Below are 18,547 nucleotides of genomic sequence, written 5' to 3' on the forward strand. Positions count from 1 at the left end.
GAGCCATTTTTCGGCCCCTGCGACGCGGTTTTCGATCAAGTCGCTTCTTTACTTTTCGAACCATTTCTGCTGAGGTTGGTGTTTCCTTCCGTCTACTTCCTTGACGTCGGCCCATGCTACCAGTATCACGGTAACGGTCGATGGTACGAGACACAAAGGATTTATTCACAATTAAATGCTGGAGCCAATGAATTCGTGAAGTGAGTACCTGCTTCCTTGTAAGAATCTCTAATGGTGAATATTTATAATCGGGTTGACCAATTAATTTTCCAAAATTTATTATCATCAACTTCTACAACTTAGAATACATATTTAAACACACTTGCTATTGACAGAGAGGTACATGCACAACATTACAAAATATAATTTAAAATTATATGTTTAAAATTAAGAAAAAATAAACTTAAAATTAGAGGACTTACGACTAGAACTGCTTTTAAAGACGAAGTCACATATGAGAAGAGTGGAGAGGGGCATTCATGATTATCGTCAATATGAAATGACGTTTTTAAATTAATATCAACTATTTTCTATGAACTAAAACAAGGAGCAATAAAATCTTCCACCTATTGGGATGGATTTTGATAGCTGTAGTACATAGTCGAGGGATTCAAATGACTGCGATTGATTTTCATTGATTTTGCAGAAGGTTCACCCCAGCTAACATTCATTGAGGGTATGGGTGTTGGAGCAGCATTTGGTACACTCGGATATTGCTGACCATGTTGAGGGTTACGAGACCAAGCCTGAGCAGACATTTCTAAATCTTGTTTAATCGATTGTAGGACCATATCCAAATTGTAGGACGAAGCTGATGTATTCAGGGACGAGGATGAGGAGTTTTGACTACTGCTACTGGGCGAACTTTCGGATAAATGATCGAGTATTTCATTTATATCAGGTGTAAATGATGGCTGTGGAATTTGGGGTGTGCTTATTACGTTTGTTGGCAGAGGTTGCACTTCTTTGCTCTTTGAAGTCGGCAGGGAGGCATTGTTGGCAGGGAATGCAGTACTGTATGAGCGTTTTTCAGCCTGTTGCAAATTGGGATCTTGAGAATAGGACATTAGACGTTGTACAATACCCTTGTGTTCATTCTGCTCGCTATGGGGTTGAGATGTTTTGGCAGCACTCTTTGTTTCCTGGGGTCCTTGAATATCCTTTTTGTGTTTCATGCGACGATTTTGAAACCAGATTTTAACTTGTCTCTCACATAAGGATAAACGCTGGGCTATCTCAATACGTCTCGTACGATAGAGATACATGTTGCGTTTAAATTCACTTTCCAATTGCACCAGTTGGGAGCTGGTAAAGGCTGTACGCGATCGTTTTATTTTGGTACGTGGCGGTTCCGATTGTGGTATACTTTCATCCGAAGATACACGTTGCATTTCTACATCATTTGAGAGGCTATTGCTGCTGGCATAGGATTGGTCCATTGCAGTTGGATAGATCTGTTGATTGTGTGGATACATCACCTGCAAAAGAGAGGGGAAATTACCATGAGCAAATTTGAATCCATTTGCTGAGTGCGTCCAAAACTACTTACATTATTGTAGCCAACAACTGGTGTTGGATAAACTCCTGTTGTCACTTTGGATGATTGATGCATGGGATAGTAATGCATTACAGACGACATTTCGTTTGCTTTGTATATTTTTCTCTTGTTCTCGTGTTCTTTGCTGGTGATGTTTTTTCTAGGACTGTGAAACGTTGACTGATGTCCTGCCATTTCTAAGTCTAATATTTATATACAACAATATCGTGGCAACTTCTATTACCTGCTACAGCACTCATTTGCAAAATTTGCCTAAACTCGCGGTGCAATAAATCCTTTTGGTGACGCTATGTCCGCCAGCGGCATCAGCAGCCATCATCGTAACAGCGTATACATTTCAGCTAAATAATCGACAGGTAGCAAACGAAATGTCCAGTGTCTTTCGAAGATTTTTATTCCGATAGCCATTTGTGAAAATATCTATTTCAACGAATTTGCAGTAAGAAGAAATGGGAAAATGCATGAAAAATAAAATTTACATAAAATAATTTTAAGTATAATTAGCTTTTATTATTAGTAGTTAGTATAATATCAAGGAATTTTTCAGGGATAAAATAAATGCTGAAAGGATCAAGGTTTATTAAATAAAAATCTATGTTCAATATATTATTTTTAATCAAATATGTGCAGTAAAATTTACGAGGTGATTCTTTGTTTTCGTTGATATTAGATAAAAAAATTGAACCATGATTTGCATAAACTGAATACTCCCCTTTAAGAAAAAGTAAAATTACACACCATAGTAAATGTGGCTAAGGTCTCAAAATATATATACAGGGTGAGATAAAAACGGCAACAAAGTCAAAAGCCAGAAGTTTTACATTTTTTTTAAAATTTTATTGAATGAAAGCCAAAAATGTCGGAAATAGCATCAATTTTAGAATAAGTGTGGATTTGTTTCAATTGGTCACTTTTGGCACGAATTATGGCTTTCAAAGGGCCAAACCGTCACATGCTGCCCGAATGTTGCTCTGCAGTATTTTGGCCCTTTTCCTGGCGAAGAGCTTGCTTGAGGTGATCGACACTTTGGTAATTTTTAATACCAAACTTGCTTTCCAAAATACTACAGACACAAATCCGGAGATTTTGGTGGTCATTGTGGGCTGGAAATAAGGCGAGGAACCTCATTTTGTAACCATTCTTGGGTGGCGGGTGCTGAGTGCGATGGTGCTGAGTCCTGTTGGAATGTTCAAGGTCTGCGGCCAAAATGCGTGCCCAAGGCTTTAATATTTGCGATAATATTCGGCATTTCTTCTGATGTTATGGCGGCCCAGACTATCACCATTGCCGGCGCTTGAGTTCTGGTGGCCAACCGAAGGTGCACATTTTTAGCTGACCTCTTTGGCAAGTAAACACGATTATTTTGTTTGTTTGCAACTGCTGGACAGCGAATGTTTTCCCATCGGAGAAAACCAAATTCGGCAGTTCACCACTTTCGGCCAAGCGAAGCAACTCTTTAGCTCTTTTGAGTCTATTTTCTTTCTGTTGCGGTGTAAGTTCTTGAACTTTTCGGAATTTCAATGGCTTTACCCCGAGCTCAAGTTTCAATATTTGCCGAATGGAATATTGCAATATGTTCAGCTCACGAGCCATTTTTGGGCCACTGCAACGCGGGTTTCGATCAAGTCGCTTCTTTACTTTTCGAACCATTTCTGCCGATGTTGCTGTTTTCTTCCGTCCACTTCCTTGACGTCGGACTACGCTATCAGTATCACGGTAACGAGCGATGGTACGAGACACAAAAGATTTATTCACATTTAAATGGTGGAGTGCTCTAACGGTAGCCACTTGTGGTTTTCCAGCCAGTTATGAACAAATCACACTATCAAACTTGAATTCTATCACGAATAAAATTTTTCTCAAAAATTCGTACAAATGTTTTTGTACGCTTGCAAATAATATAATGAGCTATCATGGAATAATTTTAACAAATGTCGGATGAGTGGCTTAGAAATGACAGTAGTCTGAAGTTGGTTGCAGTTTTTTTCATCTCACCCTGTACATCAAATACAGCTCAAAAATACCTTTGCTAAATTTTATCGATATCAGTTCAGTTTTACATATAGCTCCCATAGGTATCTTCGTTCGATTTGCCTTTTATTTTGCACCAAACGTGTAATATTAGCCAAAATGGAATGGAATTTGGCACTTACGACCAAATTGAGTCTAGAAATAGGTATGTCAAATTTGGTAAATATCAGTTCAGATATAGCTATATATTGTTCATCCTATTTGCTATACTTGTTCTCCGTAATATGTACTGCGTAACGACGTTGTCCGGGGAAATATATGAAATACAGCTCAGAAATATCTTTGCAAAATTTTATCAAGATCGGTTCAGATTTGGATATAGCTCCCATATATATTGTTCATCCGATTTGTTATTTTGCACTCTGGAACAACAATATTTGGGGAAATATATCAAATACAGCTCAGAAATATATTTGCTAAATTTTATCGAGGTCGGTTCAGATTTGAATGTAGCACCCATACATATCTTTATCCGATTTCAAGGTAATTGTGCACCAATACAAGCCCGATTTGAAAAGTCACAAATGCCTCGGCTTAATAGAAATCGATTCAGAGGAGAATATTCCTCTCATATATTAGCTCCTTCGGAATTGAACTATAATCATAGTTGGTATGACTTAATTCTCACAAATTCCCCATTTATTTGTTATGTGAAGATCTACTAAATATGCAAGGGGTGTAGGGTATCTTAAAGCCGGTCTCGCCCGACTTAAAGACTTTCTTTACTGGTTTTCTGCCATCTGAGGATTCCAATGTAGGGCTTGACCACATAATTCTTCTTTAGTTTTCCTCAGAGTGTGCCCAATTTACTTTCTCCTTTTTATGGTGATTGTTATTGGACCTATATTGCATCATCAGTATGGATCGGCATTGCATTGACCGCCAAATTCTGAATATGTGACGAAAACATCGATTTATAAAGGCCTGGAGCTTTGTATTTAAGGCTGATGTTGTCGACCAGCTATTGCGGATAAGACATTTGATAGAATATGTTTGTAATTATAATCGTCGATATTATTGACGATTTCCAGTCGACTCGCAGAAATGTTTGCCTTACCGATTGTGTTTCTAACATCGGCTTCCATATACCAAGTAGTAGATCTATATTGAAAGACTTAATGTCGACATAAATTTTAATTTTTTTTTTAAATTGTCACTAATACTCAGAATACTGAAACAAACGTGGACTTACGTATCATGAACATATATAATTTATGGTGTCCCAGACGAATATCTTAAAAATTTACAAGCGCAATGATCATCAAAAATCCACTAATATAAAGTGTGCCACTTTTAATTAACATCCCTCATCAATGTCAAGCATCAACCCTTTCAACACTAGACAAGATATTATTCCACTCAAAATCTGCCATAACAAATGTAAATTCATCCTCAACTCCTCCTTGCATTTTCCAAGCCCTTTGTTCTTAGCATTTGACTTTTCTATTATGGTCTAAATACAAGAGAGCTGAAAACAAAACAAACTAAGAAACAAAACAGTTCCCTAGAACAACGAAAATCCGTGTTAGCGCCAGTCATAAACGTTATGAGAATAAGGCAGCAACAACTATGACGACGACCATTCGACGAAGATTTTTAACATGCCAAGAAATAAGGTTCATAGGCGCCTAAGATGCAGAAGACGAAGAAGAAGAAGAAGAACTAAAATCTTTGGGTTGAGAGAGCATAAGCACAAAATAACAACAAGATTTGAACAATGAAACTATGTAAACAATACCATAAACTGTGAAATTGTGCGCAGAAACAACCTTAAGAAAATATCCTTTTTCGCGGCTTTAGAGGATCTTGTCTTGTTAGTGTAGAAAATATGTTCGTGGGTTTTTGGTTAGTGGGTCGATAATATTAGAGTGGGTCGTGCAAAATGTTTTTACATGGTAAGTAAAGTAGATTTTTATGTGACAAAATACAAAAAAAAAAACTTAAAACCAGTAAGGGGAGGACATACTTCGGGTGGGACGAATTGTTGATACTCTTTACAACTATTAATACTTAGCTCAATCAAATCAACTATGATTTAAGTCAGATGGAAGTGAAATTTGGAAACCATGTCTTAATCTGAATCGATTTCCATCCAATTTTACATTCGCATTTTCTGGCAATATTTGATTAGTCGAACCCATTATCATTGCTATAAGTCCATAGTATTATTTCTGGTCAAGTCATTTTTCAACATTTAGAAATTCAGAAATGTAGTGAACATATAATTACGTCTTGGAAAGATTTTATTTTCAATTCAATTAGCCATATTTTAACCTATTTTGACCAAATTTGGCACTCATGCTTCTAGGCTAAATGCCTAAAAATCTTTTCAGTTGGACATATATTTCCCATTTGGTCCACAATATAATTGAAATTGGACTGAGATATATGTAGAAAATTTTTAAAAGTGTAACCCAGCACTACAGTGTGACGTATACAAATTGACAGAGCTAACCAAGAAGTAAGGAAGGGGCCACCATATTTTCGGAGAGATCACCCGATCCACATCAGTTCTCTAGTTGTTATTTTTCTAAGATGTATCTTATCGGAAAAGGATGATAAGGGTCCACATTTAAGTATAGCATCCATATAAACTTAGTTCCTGATTTTCGAAATTTCAAAGATATTGGTCTAAATTCCCAACCAAATCAGCTGGAATTTCATATTTCTTGTGCTTATGGAGCCCAAAATCCTCCATGTAGGCCCACTTTTTGGTACATTATGTATGGAAAGATACCTCAGAGGTATTGGCCCGAATTTCCAACCAAATCAGTTGCAATATGACCTTTTGGTTTCGCAGTGTATAGCTAACTTCACAAAACAAAAAATCGAGTAAAAAGGGCTTAAAGTTCGGCAGGAACAAACTTTATATACCCTCCTAACAGCAACATTTTTAATAATATTTATAAGTAGATTACGACGTTTTTTCGACCCATTCTAATGTGTCTCTCCACCAGCAAGGACATTGACACACAAGCAGGCACAAAACTTCACTTTCAATTTTTACTTACACAAATGCGATTTTGTGGTGTCTGTCGAAAACTCAGTTTCCTGCTGAAACAGGTGCCAACATTTTGCAACGACCATGATCGCCACTCAGTTCTGCATGGAACATAGGGATTATGGCCATTATTTGTGGCAACTAAAATGTGTCTGTCAAAATAGACAAAAAACAGTGGACATGAAATGCACACAGTTTCCAGAGGAAGAGATGGCATAACATGATGACTAGACAACTGTGAACAGTGACTGGTCGAAGACGACGACGACCTCAGCGCCGATCGAACAATACGCTGCATTGGAACATACGCACATATTGGCCAGGACGGCTAGACTTGAAAAAGTATCGATGATTTTAAGGAATTTTCTTCGATGTCGAGAATAAAATGTTGTCGACAGGGGCTGGTCAGCTGTCTTCGATCGTTGCCAGTCGGTCGCTTTACGCTTCATTTCTTCTCAAGACAACGACGAACAGTATTTCAAGCAGTGGAGACCATTGGAAACCTTGTCTCATGTAAAATTAAGATAAGATTTATTGTATGTATTTAATAGATCATCTGAATAGAATATGTGGAATTAATAACAAACTGTAATGAATATGTGGCTAGACGGAACCGAAAAGGCATTGACTTGATATGGGAAACAGTAATGGCGAGCGGAAGTATATCAAAATGGAGAGTGCTGAGAAATGGTTCTATAGACAAGCTGACAATAGAGTCCAAATGTATAAGAATTGACAAGGAATAGTAAATAGACTGGATAAAAAGGGAGTGTAGAAACGGAGATATATGTCAATAAATGCAGGAACTGATAGGATAATCTGTACATAGAGGAGGTGATAAGATAGTCATCGAATACAATCAAGTAGTGAAGGAAGACTAAATAGACGAACTGAAAAGTCTTCAATATACAGACTAGCTGAGAAGGAAATCTATATATATATAAGCTCTATATAAGTAAGCTAATAATGTATCTACTAGAGTACAGATTTCCTCATTTTCATTAGGGAGTGAAAATGGCTCGCGAGAGGGTGCGCTTAAAAAAATACAGTGACAGTCGAATCGCTCGAAATTGAGTGAAAGTTTTCTCTAGAAGAAAAATCGAGTCAACATTTTTGTTTAATGGTTTGCGGTTGCAAACTGGATGTGAAATCAAATAAGAGAAAAGCAACAGAAGCAAGGCGTCGGTATATTTTGGCAAAAAAACAAAAAAAAAACAACAAAAGCAACCATCATATGCTTTGTTGGTATAATTTGGCGTCTTGGATCAATTGAGAAGGGAAGATACAGACGAGCTCAAAAAAGTTATACACAGGCGGATTGATAATCTATACATGGACAAAATCTATAAAATAAATATATGGAGCAACAAAGAAGAGCGTATATATATAAATAAGAAGAAGAACTAATGTTTACAGATGAGCCGAGAAGAGTCCCTATTTATGGATAAGTTGAGAACGATCTTGGAAGACACGGTTTATATAGATGTGTAAAAGGAAGACTATTTATAGACGAACTGAGAAAATAATGTGAAAAGGTTGTACATATATGAAGGAGCTGAGGAGGGAGTCTATATAGTTAAAAGAAGTCGAAAAAGATAATATTTATAAAGACTAACGAAAAAGAAGGAAAAAGAAAGAAGGACAAGAAGAGAGTCTCCAAAGATACTGAGAGAAGGAAGTCTATGTATGGACGAGATGAGAATAAAGACTATATAATCAAGAAGAGAGGAAAGTCTGAACAGTAGTGAAAAAAAGACGAACTGACAGTAGAACTTATATAAAGTAGTATCTATACGGACTTGCTGAAGGAAGACAAGGAGTTGCACCTTAATGATGATATTTCTGCTGACCACCCCTTTAAGCATTTCTTAGCTTTATTAAAAAGAACAAATAAAAAAGCAGTAAGTTCACAGTACTGTGCTGTAAGCAGTAAGACCGAACTTTTAATATCCTCCGACATTTGAAACAAATATGGCAATTAAAAAAAAAATAAACAAGTAAAAAAACATTAAGTTCGGCCGGGCCAAACTTTTAATACCCTCCACCTTAGGGTAAAAGAAACATTAGAAGAAATGTGGCAAAAAACCATTAAAATGCCGAATATCGGGAGGTATTGTTATACCAAAACGTGGACCTATAATTACAATTTTTCGCTACACGAACTAGGACCCATTATGACCCACAAATACCAATTTTTAGACAAATCAGTGAAAAAATGTGGCAAAAACCATCAAAATACCGAATATAGGGATGTACCGTTATATGGGGGCTATATCAAATCATGGACCCATGCATGCAATATTTCGCCACCGAAGCTCGAACCCATTATGACCAACAAATACCAATTTCCAGACAAATCCGTGAAAAAATGTGGCAAAAATCATCAAATTACCGAATATCAGGAGGTACCGTTATATGGGGGTTATACCAAAACGTGGACCAATAATTACAATGTTTCGCTACACGAACTAGGACCCATTATGACCCACAAATACATATTTTCAGACAAATCAGTGAAAAAATGTGGCAAAATACCGAATATCGGGAGGTACCGCTATATAGGGCTATACCAAATCATGGACCCATACATGCAATGTTTCTCCACCGCAGCTGGAAACCATTATGACCCACAAATACCAATTTTTAGACAAATCCGTGAAAAAATCTTGCAAAGAAAACTAAAATACCGAATATCGGGAGGTACCTTTATATGGGGGCTATACCACAACGTGGACCTATACATGCAATGTTTTGCCACACGCTCAGGGACCAGTTATGACCTACAAATACCAATTTCCAGACAAATCCGTTAAAAAATGTGGCATAAATCATCAAAATACCGAATATCGGGAGGTACCGTTATATGGGGACTATACCAGAACGTGGACCGATATATCTCATTTTCAACACCAACCATCCTAGACACAATGCAAATAGCTCTGCTAAATTTTGGCGCTCTACGTCAAATAATGTGGGCTGTGTCGTGATTTCAACAGACAGATGGACGGACAGACAGACAGACGGACAGACAGACGGACATCGTTAAATCGACTTAGAATTTTATGCTGATTATGAACATATATACTTTATGGGGTTTAAGACGAATATTTAAGGATATAGGGAATAACCATCATATTGGGGTCCATACGAAGAGGTGGATGTGCATAGGCAATTTTTGTCATAGCTATTATAGTATTCAAACTTGAAACAATTCCTGTGAATAATGTCGCTGAAATCAGCAAAATACCGAATATCGGGAGGTATCGAGAAATGGAAGCTATGCGATAATCTGGACCTGCATACACAATTTTATATCACAGTATGTGGCACCCATTACGAAGTGCAAGTACGAAATATGGAACAATTCCGGTGACTAATGTAGCTAAAATCATAAAAATATCGAATATAGGGCGGTACCGATATAGGGAAGATATGCGATAATCTGGACCTGCATAGACAATTTTCTTTCACGGGCTGTAGTACCCATTACGAAGTGCAAGTACGAAATATGGAACAATTCGGACGAATAATGTCGCTTAAATCAGTAAAATACCGAATACAGGGAGGCACCGTTATATGGGGGCTATACGAAGACCTGAATCTGCACAGGCAATTTTCCGTGAACTTTTAATACGATATTTGAAAACAATTCCGGTAAATAATGTCGCTATCCCGTTTTCAATACCAAAAGTCCTGCAGACAAAACACATATATGAGTAAAATATTATCAACCTACTTCAATTTGATCGGATATTAGAGTGATTTCCACAGACGGACGGACAGAAGATTATGTTGATCAAGAATATATATTCGGAAGTCTTAAAATCGGAAAGACAAACCTTAAATACCCTCTATACTATGGTGAAGAAAATACGGAGTAACAACTGAAAAAACAGTAAGTTCGGCCGGCTGAAGTTTGAATACTCTTCCGCCTTCCACCATATGGAAGGAGTTTGCAAAATTTTCAAACACTTCCGTTATATGGGACACCCACAGGTTGTAGCAACTATTACGAACATACAATACGAAATTTGAAATAATTCAGGTGTATAATGTCGCTAAAATCATTAAAATACCATATATAGGGAGGAATTCGGGGGCTAAACGAAGATGTGGATTTGTATGTGCAATTTTCTCTCATAGGATGAAATACCCAAATTTGAATCAATCTGTGAGATGTATGACACAAAGAAAACTCGAAGAGAATTCCCAAAAATTTGACGATACTGTTATATGACACTTAGATTACGACGTGGGCTCTATTATTTTTGCTACTCTAAAAAATGTCGTAAAACTATATCTTTCGTTTTTTGAGATTAAAAAATGCGAAAGTTTTTTAACTTTTTATCTTTTTTGGATTCTAAAAATATTGGATAATGAATCTACATTTAAAGAAATTAATTGTTTTTCACAAGAGATAATTTACCATAAGCAAAATGCAACAAAATTGTATATCATTGAGCACGATCTGCAATTGAGTTAAAAATATTTCAGTTTTATATTTTTTTCAAATAAAATGATTGTGAATTAATTAAGCGCTTACAAAAATCCCCACAGACCATTTGCCCACTGAACAAGTGAATTCCATGTACACTCACGTCAGGACATCCTACTTCCTTTGTCATTTGTGGTCATAAGTCAGTTAGGCGTACAATTTAGTAAGTGTGATTTTATCCCTTTTTAGTAACAGTCACTAAAATTGGATTATCACTCCAATTCATTTGACCGACTGGAAATTCCCAATTTTATATCAAAGAACCGTCGAATAAAAATAGTCTCAACTCCGCCGCAAATTGCCAGCCGCACAAAGCGAAGCAGAGAAAAGTCCTTTAACAAGCCTACCTAACTAGAGTAGCTGCAAAAAGAAACACCCACATTCCAGGCAGGTACCAGCTGTCCGCGAAACATATCCTCATCACGTACTCATAAAAGATCGTAAAAAGAGATTTAAATACTACTTTTAGTGGCATTATAAAACTATTTTGAATATTCGCGGAATTTGTTGCGCTGACAGGTAGATTATGTCAAAACGATGCGAACAATTTTAAATTCATAAGATTTTAGGAAAACCCAAACGACCATATGAAAGAAATCAAGGATTCTTTACAACGCAAGCGAGAGAAAGTGAAAATTCCATGGCCGCGCAGATATTATACACGTGTTAATAATTACAAACTGTTAAGACTATCAAGGATCAGGGTTTCATGCAGTAATACGATCTGATGTGATCAGGTACTTGTGAAAAATATGACAATAGTTTTCATAAATGTACAGTTATGTTCATGACCAAAGTATTTGATGATTTTTGTTTTTTAAAAATATATTGAAATTCTAAAAAAATACTCAATGTGTAAAATAGACTTCGATTATTAGTGGAAAAAACGCGATGGTCCGAAAAATTATTAACTGAAAGACTTGTAGAACGATATATACAACAAGTAAAATAGTGTCAGTCGGTTTGCCGACAGATGTATACCCTCAGCCTATGTTCGATTACTTAAATATATTTTGAAGTGTGTTATAGTTATTCAAACTGTTGACCCTGAATGTCGATTTCGTATGGGACCTAAATAAATATAATATAAATATTGCCACGTGCCAGGTTTGAAGTATATCGACTACTTCCTTTACTTTGTATGAGATATTTAATAATATTTAGACAATGTTAAAATGTGCGTGGAAAGAGTAGGTGCTTATTTCGCTTTCTGCGAGCGTTTTGTTTTTCAAAAGCTTGAACCCTATGTGGGAGAGGTACCAGAAGGAATGGTCCGATCTCTACCATTTTTATAACAATCTTGTGTTGATGAGAATATTCAGATGTACCAAGTGTGAATAGAAACGGATGTTAATTTCGCGTTTCATGAGCTTCATGGATATTCAAAATTTTGACCCTTTGTGGGGGAGGTACCAGAAGCAGACCTAGGGTTAATAAAAATATTGGTATGTGTGAAATTTGAACAATCGGACTCATACGTCACATTTTATAAGAGTTATAATTATTCAAAATGTTGACCCTTTGTGGGGGAGGTACCAAAAGGAGAGCACAGATATTGTTAATTTTCGCACCTGACCTAGCACTGATGCAATAACAGGAACAACAAAGTTTATATATTCTCGATCAGCGTAAAATTCTAAGACGATTTAGCCATACCCGTCCGTCTGTCCATCTTATGTAATCACACTAGAGTTAAAACGAATTAACAAATTTTGCACAGATCAGTCTTTTGTGTGCAAGCAGGTCGAGTTCGAAAATGGGCTATATCGGTCCATGATATTGAATGGTCCCCATATAACGGTACCCCCGATATTCGGTATTTTGGTGATTTTAGCCACATTTTTAAATGGAATTGTTCGAAATTCTACATAAGAAATTCTTTATGTCTCCTTCAACTCCTGAAAAAGAATTGTCCATATTGGTCTACGATATCGTATATCCCGATATTCGGTATTTTGATGATTTTAGCCACATTTTTAAATGGAATTGTCTAAACCACTACAAAAGGCGTTTTCGTGATTTCTTTAACACGATATCGTATATCTCCCATATAACTGTACCTACCGGCATTCGGCATTTTGATAGTGTTAGTCACATTTTTCACTGGCATTGTCTTAAATTATACCCAAGAAGTTCTCCGCGACTACTTCACACGCTAAAAGGGAATTTTCTGTATTGGTCCACGATATCGTATAGCCATACAAAGGTACACCCCGATATTCGGTATTTTGATGATTTTACAAAAAATTTTCAATGGAATAATCTGAAAATCCACACAAAAAGTTCTCTCTGAGTATTTTACCCTTGGAAGAGAATTGCCCATATAGGTCTACGTTTTAGTTAACACCCATATAAAGCTATCCCGAGACATTCGGTATTTCCTGGATTTCGCAACATTATTCACCGGAATTGCGTCAAATTTCGTTTTTCAAGTTCGCAATGAGTACTTCAATCTATGACGGAAAATTGTATATGCAGGTCCACGTCTTAGTACAGCCCTTGTACAACGGTACCTCCTTTTATTCGGTATTTTGATGATATTAGAGACATTAATCACCGGAATTTCGAATTTCGTATTTGATGTTCGGAATCGGTATTACAGCCAATGACAGAAAATTATTTATCCAGCACCGGAACGGTATTTTTCGACAGTTTTTTTTTTAATTTTTAAGTTCCTTCCGAATGGTGGAGGGTATAAAAAGTTCAAAATCTCAGCATTTGTACTCGAGCGTGATTACAACAGACGGATAGGCGGACATAGTTAAGTCGACTTAGAATTTTACGCTAATCGGAAATATATGTACTTTGTTGGTTCTCAAATAATTTTTTCGATGAGATACATGTGACGAACTCCATATAATACAGGGTGAGATCAAAAAACTGCAACCAACTTTCATTTCTAAGCCACTCGTCCGACAGCTGTTAAAATTATCCAGTGACCGCTCATTGTATTGTTTACAAGAATTTTCAGAAAAAAGTTATTCGTGATGATTTCTTTATATTTGGCAGGAAAACCACCAGTAGCTTTCGTTAGAGTACTCCAACATTTAAATGTGAATAAATCTGTTGTGTTTCGTAGCATCGCTCGTTACCGTAATACTTGTAGCGTAGCCCGATGTCAAGAAAGTAGACAGAAGCAAACAGCAACATCAGCAGAAATGGTTCGAAAAGTAAAGAAGCGACTTGATCGAAAACCGCATCGTAGTGGCCGAAAAATGGCTCGTGAGCGGAATATATCGCAATATTACATACGGCATATATTGAAAAATGAGCTCGGGGTAAAGCCATTGAAATTCCAAAAAGTGCAAGAACTTACACCACAACATAGAGAACAACATAGAGAAATTGGACTCAAAAGAGTTGCTTCGCTTGTCTGAAAGTGGTGAACTGCCGAATTTGGGTTTCTCCGATGAGAAAACATTCGTTGTTCAACAGTTTGTAAACGAACAAAATTATCGTGTTTACTTGCCAAAGACGTCAGCTGAAAATGTGCACTTTCGGTTGGCCACCAGAACTCATGCGCCGGCCATGGTGATGGTGTGAGTCGCCATAACAGCCGATGGTTGCTCTCCGCTCCTATTAATCGAACAGAATAAATGTGGAGTATGTATTAAAGTCTTGGGCACGCAAACATTTTGGCAGCAGACCTTCGACATTCCAATAGAACTCAGCACCATCGCACTCAGCACGCGCCAATCATGAATGGTTGCGCAATGAGGTTCCTCGGTTCATTTCCAGCGCACAATGGCCACAGAAATCTCCAGCTACCAATCAGTTGGAAGCAAGGATGGCACTAAAAAATACCAAAGTGTCGATCACCTCAAGCAAGCGCTTCGCCGGGAATGGGCCAAAATACCGCAGAGCAACATTCGGGCAGCGTGTGACGGTTTCATTGGCCGTTTGAAGTCCATAATTCGTGCTAAAGGAGACATATCTAAACTTATTCTAAAATTTGATGCTATTTCCGACATTTTTTGATTTCATACTATAAAATTTATAAAAATGTAAAAATTATGGCGTTTGGCTTTGTTGCAGTTTTTTATCACACCCTGTAGTTACATATAAATTCCATTTTCTTTGAACTTAGCACATTGCATGATTTTTATGTTTGTTAGCGGATCTATTGGTCTACTCTTTCTGTTACCTCTTTCACAAAAGTTCAAAAATGTCCCATTGTAATATTTGGATATGGCATAGGTCAGGATCAATATTATTATTTTACTCATTTCTGCACATTTCCCTCAAAAGATCATAAAATGTTCAATCATAATCATTATTTTCTTAAAGTGCGAATTAATGTCCGATTCGGAATTAATGGAATTTTTCACATCCCAATATCTTTATCTTTATTGGAAGTAGTGTGAAAATTAAATATGTCGGTCCACTCTTTTTGGTACGTGCCATACAAATGTTAAAAAATGACTAGAAACGAGTAAAAAAGCTTTAAGTTCGGCCGGGCCGAACTTTGAATACCCTCCACCATTTGGAAAGAATTTGGCAATTCTCAAAAACAATAAAAGCCGTTTCAAATGCGAAATTCGAAACAATTCCGGTAAATGATGTCGCTAAAATCATCAAAATACCGTATATCGGGGGGTACCGTTATATGGGGGCTATACGAAGACGTGGACCTGCACACACAATTTTCTGTCATACGAACTTCAAATGCCACATTTGAAACATTTCCGGTGAATAATGTCGCTAAAATCATCAAAATACCGAATATCGGGGGGTACCGTTACATGGGGGCTATACGAAGACGTAGACCTACATGGCCCATTTTCTGTTCTAAATTGCAGTATCTATTACAAACTTCAAATACCAAATTTGAAACATTTCCGGTAAATAATGTTGCTAAAATCATCAAAATACCGAATAGCGGGAGGTACCGTTATATGGGGGTTATACGAAGACGTGGACCTACATGGCCCATTTTCAATACCAAAAGTCCTGCATATACATACATACATATTACACATTTGAGTAAAATTTTATCAACCTACTTTATTTCGTTCGGAAGCTAGAGTGATTTCCACAGACGGACAGACGGACGGACATTGATAAATCGACATAGAATTTTATGCTGATCAAGAATATATATACTTTTTGGAGTCTAAAATGTATATTTGGAGGTATTACAAATGGAATGACAAACTTAATATACCCACCATACTTTGGTGGAGGGTATAAAAACATTTGACCTTAAAAACGAATCAAGTACCCCATATAGTCTGAAATCCGTGGTAGTTTTTATATCAAACTTAAGGCAAGAGCGATCATGCAATGTCTTGGCCTATTTCTTTCCGTACTTCCACCAAAGGCGTTTTATCAAATTTTCATAGGCACTCTATAGTAAACATAACCATGTAGATAAACAATTTGTATTTGGTCAATCCAAACAGTATCCACCACCATATCCATAGCCGTAGATTAAATTTGAATATTACTATGCAAATTACTAATATTCAATTTCTCGTGGTTCTCATTTGGTGCAAATTTTTTTGAATTCTCAAATGAAAATCTACCATAACGAATGAATTTTGTTTCTTAAAATTGAAAACCTTTTGTTTTAAGTATTTGACTTTTCTATTATGGCCTTAAATACCACAGAAAACTAAACAAAGGCAACTAACAAACAAGACGACAATATTTCTTAGAACGGCGTAAATCCGCTAGCGCCAGCCATAAAACTTCGAAAAGGATAAGTGCAGCGCAAACACAAACAACAAATGATCACGAAATTTATTTCCTGCAACCGTTGTACATCGAGAATTTCTAAGTACAAACTAACGGAACAAAAAGGAAATAAATACAAGGAAATGCATTGCCTTGAAGAAAATATACCCTTTTTCTGGCAAGGCCATTTACCAACTAAGTAAATAAAATAATTGTTTTATTAAGTGTTCATATTAACATTTGAGCAAATAAATTAATAAAATGTAATATAACAAAAAACTTCAAAATACCGATAAAATGGAGGAATATCATATTACTTTATTTTCTTTCAAAATTTCTAAGAATCAAAATGTTTTTAAATTGACAATACTTCTTTATAACAAGACTTGGAAAAATATATTCCATTTGAGAATTTATCCTTTCTACTGACAAAGGACACATTTGATATCGTGATTCCGGCAGACAGGATGGCAATAGGATCTTCAAAATATCGTTTCAAATTTAAAAAAGCGAACCGACATAGAAACATTTATGTAGTCCGGATTTCGTACAAATGCAAATCTATAGCCAAATATATTGGAAATTGTGTTAATTACACATTTTAAACCATCAGAATACATTGAGTTGACGGTTCATTATATAGGACCTATACCAAATGATAGGTCTATATTTCATTTTTATACCCTCCACCATAGTATGGAGGGTATATAAAGTTTGTCATTCCGTTTGTAACACCTCAAAATAGACATTTTAGACCCTATTAAGTTCATATATTCTTGATCAGCATAAAATTCCATCTCGATTTAGCAATGTCCGTCCGTCTGTGGAAATCACTTTAGCTTCCGAACGCAATGAAGTAAGTTGATAAAAAATTACACAAATGTGTATTATGTCTGCAGGGCTTTTGGTATTGAAAATGGGCCATGTAGGTTCACGTCTTCGTATAGCGCCCATATAACGGTACCTCCCGATATGCGGTATTTTGATGATTTTAGCGACATTATTTACCGGAATTGTTTAAAATCAGGTATTTGAAGTTCGTAATGGATACTACAGCCTATGACTGAAAATTGTCTGTGCAGATCCCCGTCTTCGTATAGCCCCCATATAACGGTTTCCCCCCATATTCGGTATTTTTATAATTTTAGCGACAATATTTACCGGAAATGTTACAAATTTTGTATTTGAAGTTCGTAATGGATACTACAGTCTATGCCAGAAAATTGTCTGTGCAGGTCCACGTTTTATAACCCCCATGGTACCTCCCTATATCCGGTATTTTGATGATTTCAGATGATTTCATTATGAACAGAGTTTTTTTTAAGTTTCGCATTTGAATATTGTAATAGCTTATGACAAAAGTTGCCTATGCAAAACCACGTCGTCGTACGTATTACACGGTTACTTTCGGTATTTTTAAGATTTTAACAGAATTTTTAACGGATTTTATTAAATTGTCAAATTTGTACCAAATGGTGGAGGGTATTTAAAGTTCGGCCCGGCCGAACTTACAGCTTTTTCAATTGTTATTAATATAAATTTCATAAACCGAGAGCTACAAATGTTAATTAGTTTCGGTTGAAAATTTTGGCTAAAAGATCAAATTGGAGTATAGAAGGAGCAGGAATCAAAGCAAAGACATAAACCTATAAATTTTCGACGTACCGCATATGGTCATTTAAGTTTTCTATCATGTTATGGAGGGCAGACAACATAATAAAAATTATTTAGAAACGTTACTGAAATATGTTACTTCGAAATCACCAAAAAACTAGCATAAAAACAG

At 36.3% G+C, this 18,547-nt stretch overlaps 1 protein-coding gene across 1 annotated transcript; it reads right to left on the reverse strand.

Moving 5' to 3' along the window:
- Positions 1-261: 261 nt before the first annotated feature.
- On the reverse strand, positions 262-1,719 carry LOC101897565 (protein zerknuellt 1). Its single transcript, XM_011293149.3, has 2 exons — positions 1,550-1,719; positions 262-1,478 (listed from the first exon to the last, which is right to left on the reverse strand). Exons 1-2 carry the CDS (start codon positions 1,637-1,639, stop codon positions 567-569), a joined length of 1,002 nt encoding a protein of 333 aa, XP_011291451.3. The 5' UTR covers positions 1,640-1,719; the 3' UTR covers positions 262-566.
- Between the last annotated feature and the right edge of the window lie 16,828 nt (positions 1,720-18,547).

Source organism: Musca domestica, unplaced genomic scaffold (assembly GCF_030504385.1).
Source record: "Musca domestica strain aabys unplaced genomic scaffold, Musca_domestica.polishedcontigs.V.1.1 117, whole genome shotgun sequence".
Lineage (NCBI taxonomy): Eukaryota > Metazoa > Arthropoda > Insecta > Diptera > Muscidae > Musca > Musca domestica.

Bases quoted from the DNA above. Each gene is read 5' to 3' on its own strand.
- LOC101897565 (XM_011293149.3), bottom strand. From the start codon at position 1,639: ATGTCGTCTGTAATGCATTACTATCCCATGCATCAATCATCCAAAGTG. The intron at 1,479-1,549 runs GTAAGTAGTTTT...TCTCTTTTGCAG, and splicing joins CAGTTGTTGGCTACAATAAT to GTGATGTATCCACACAATCA.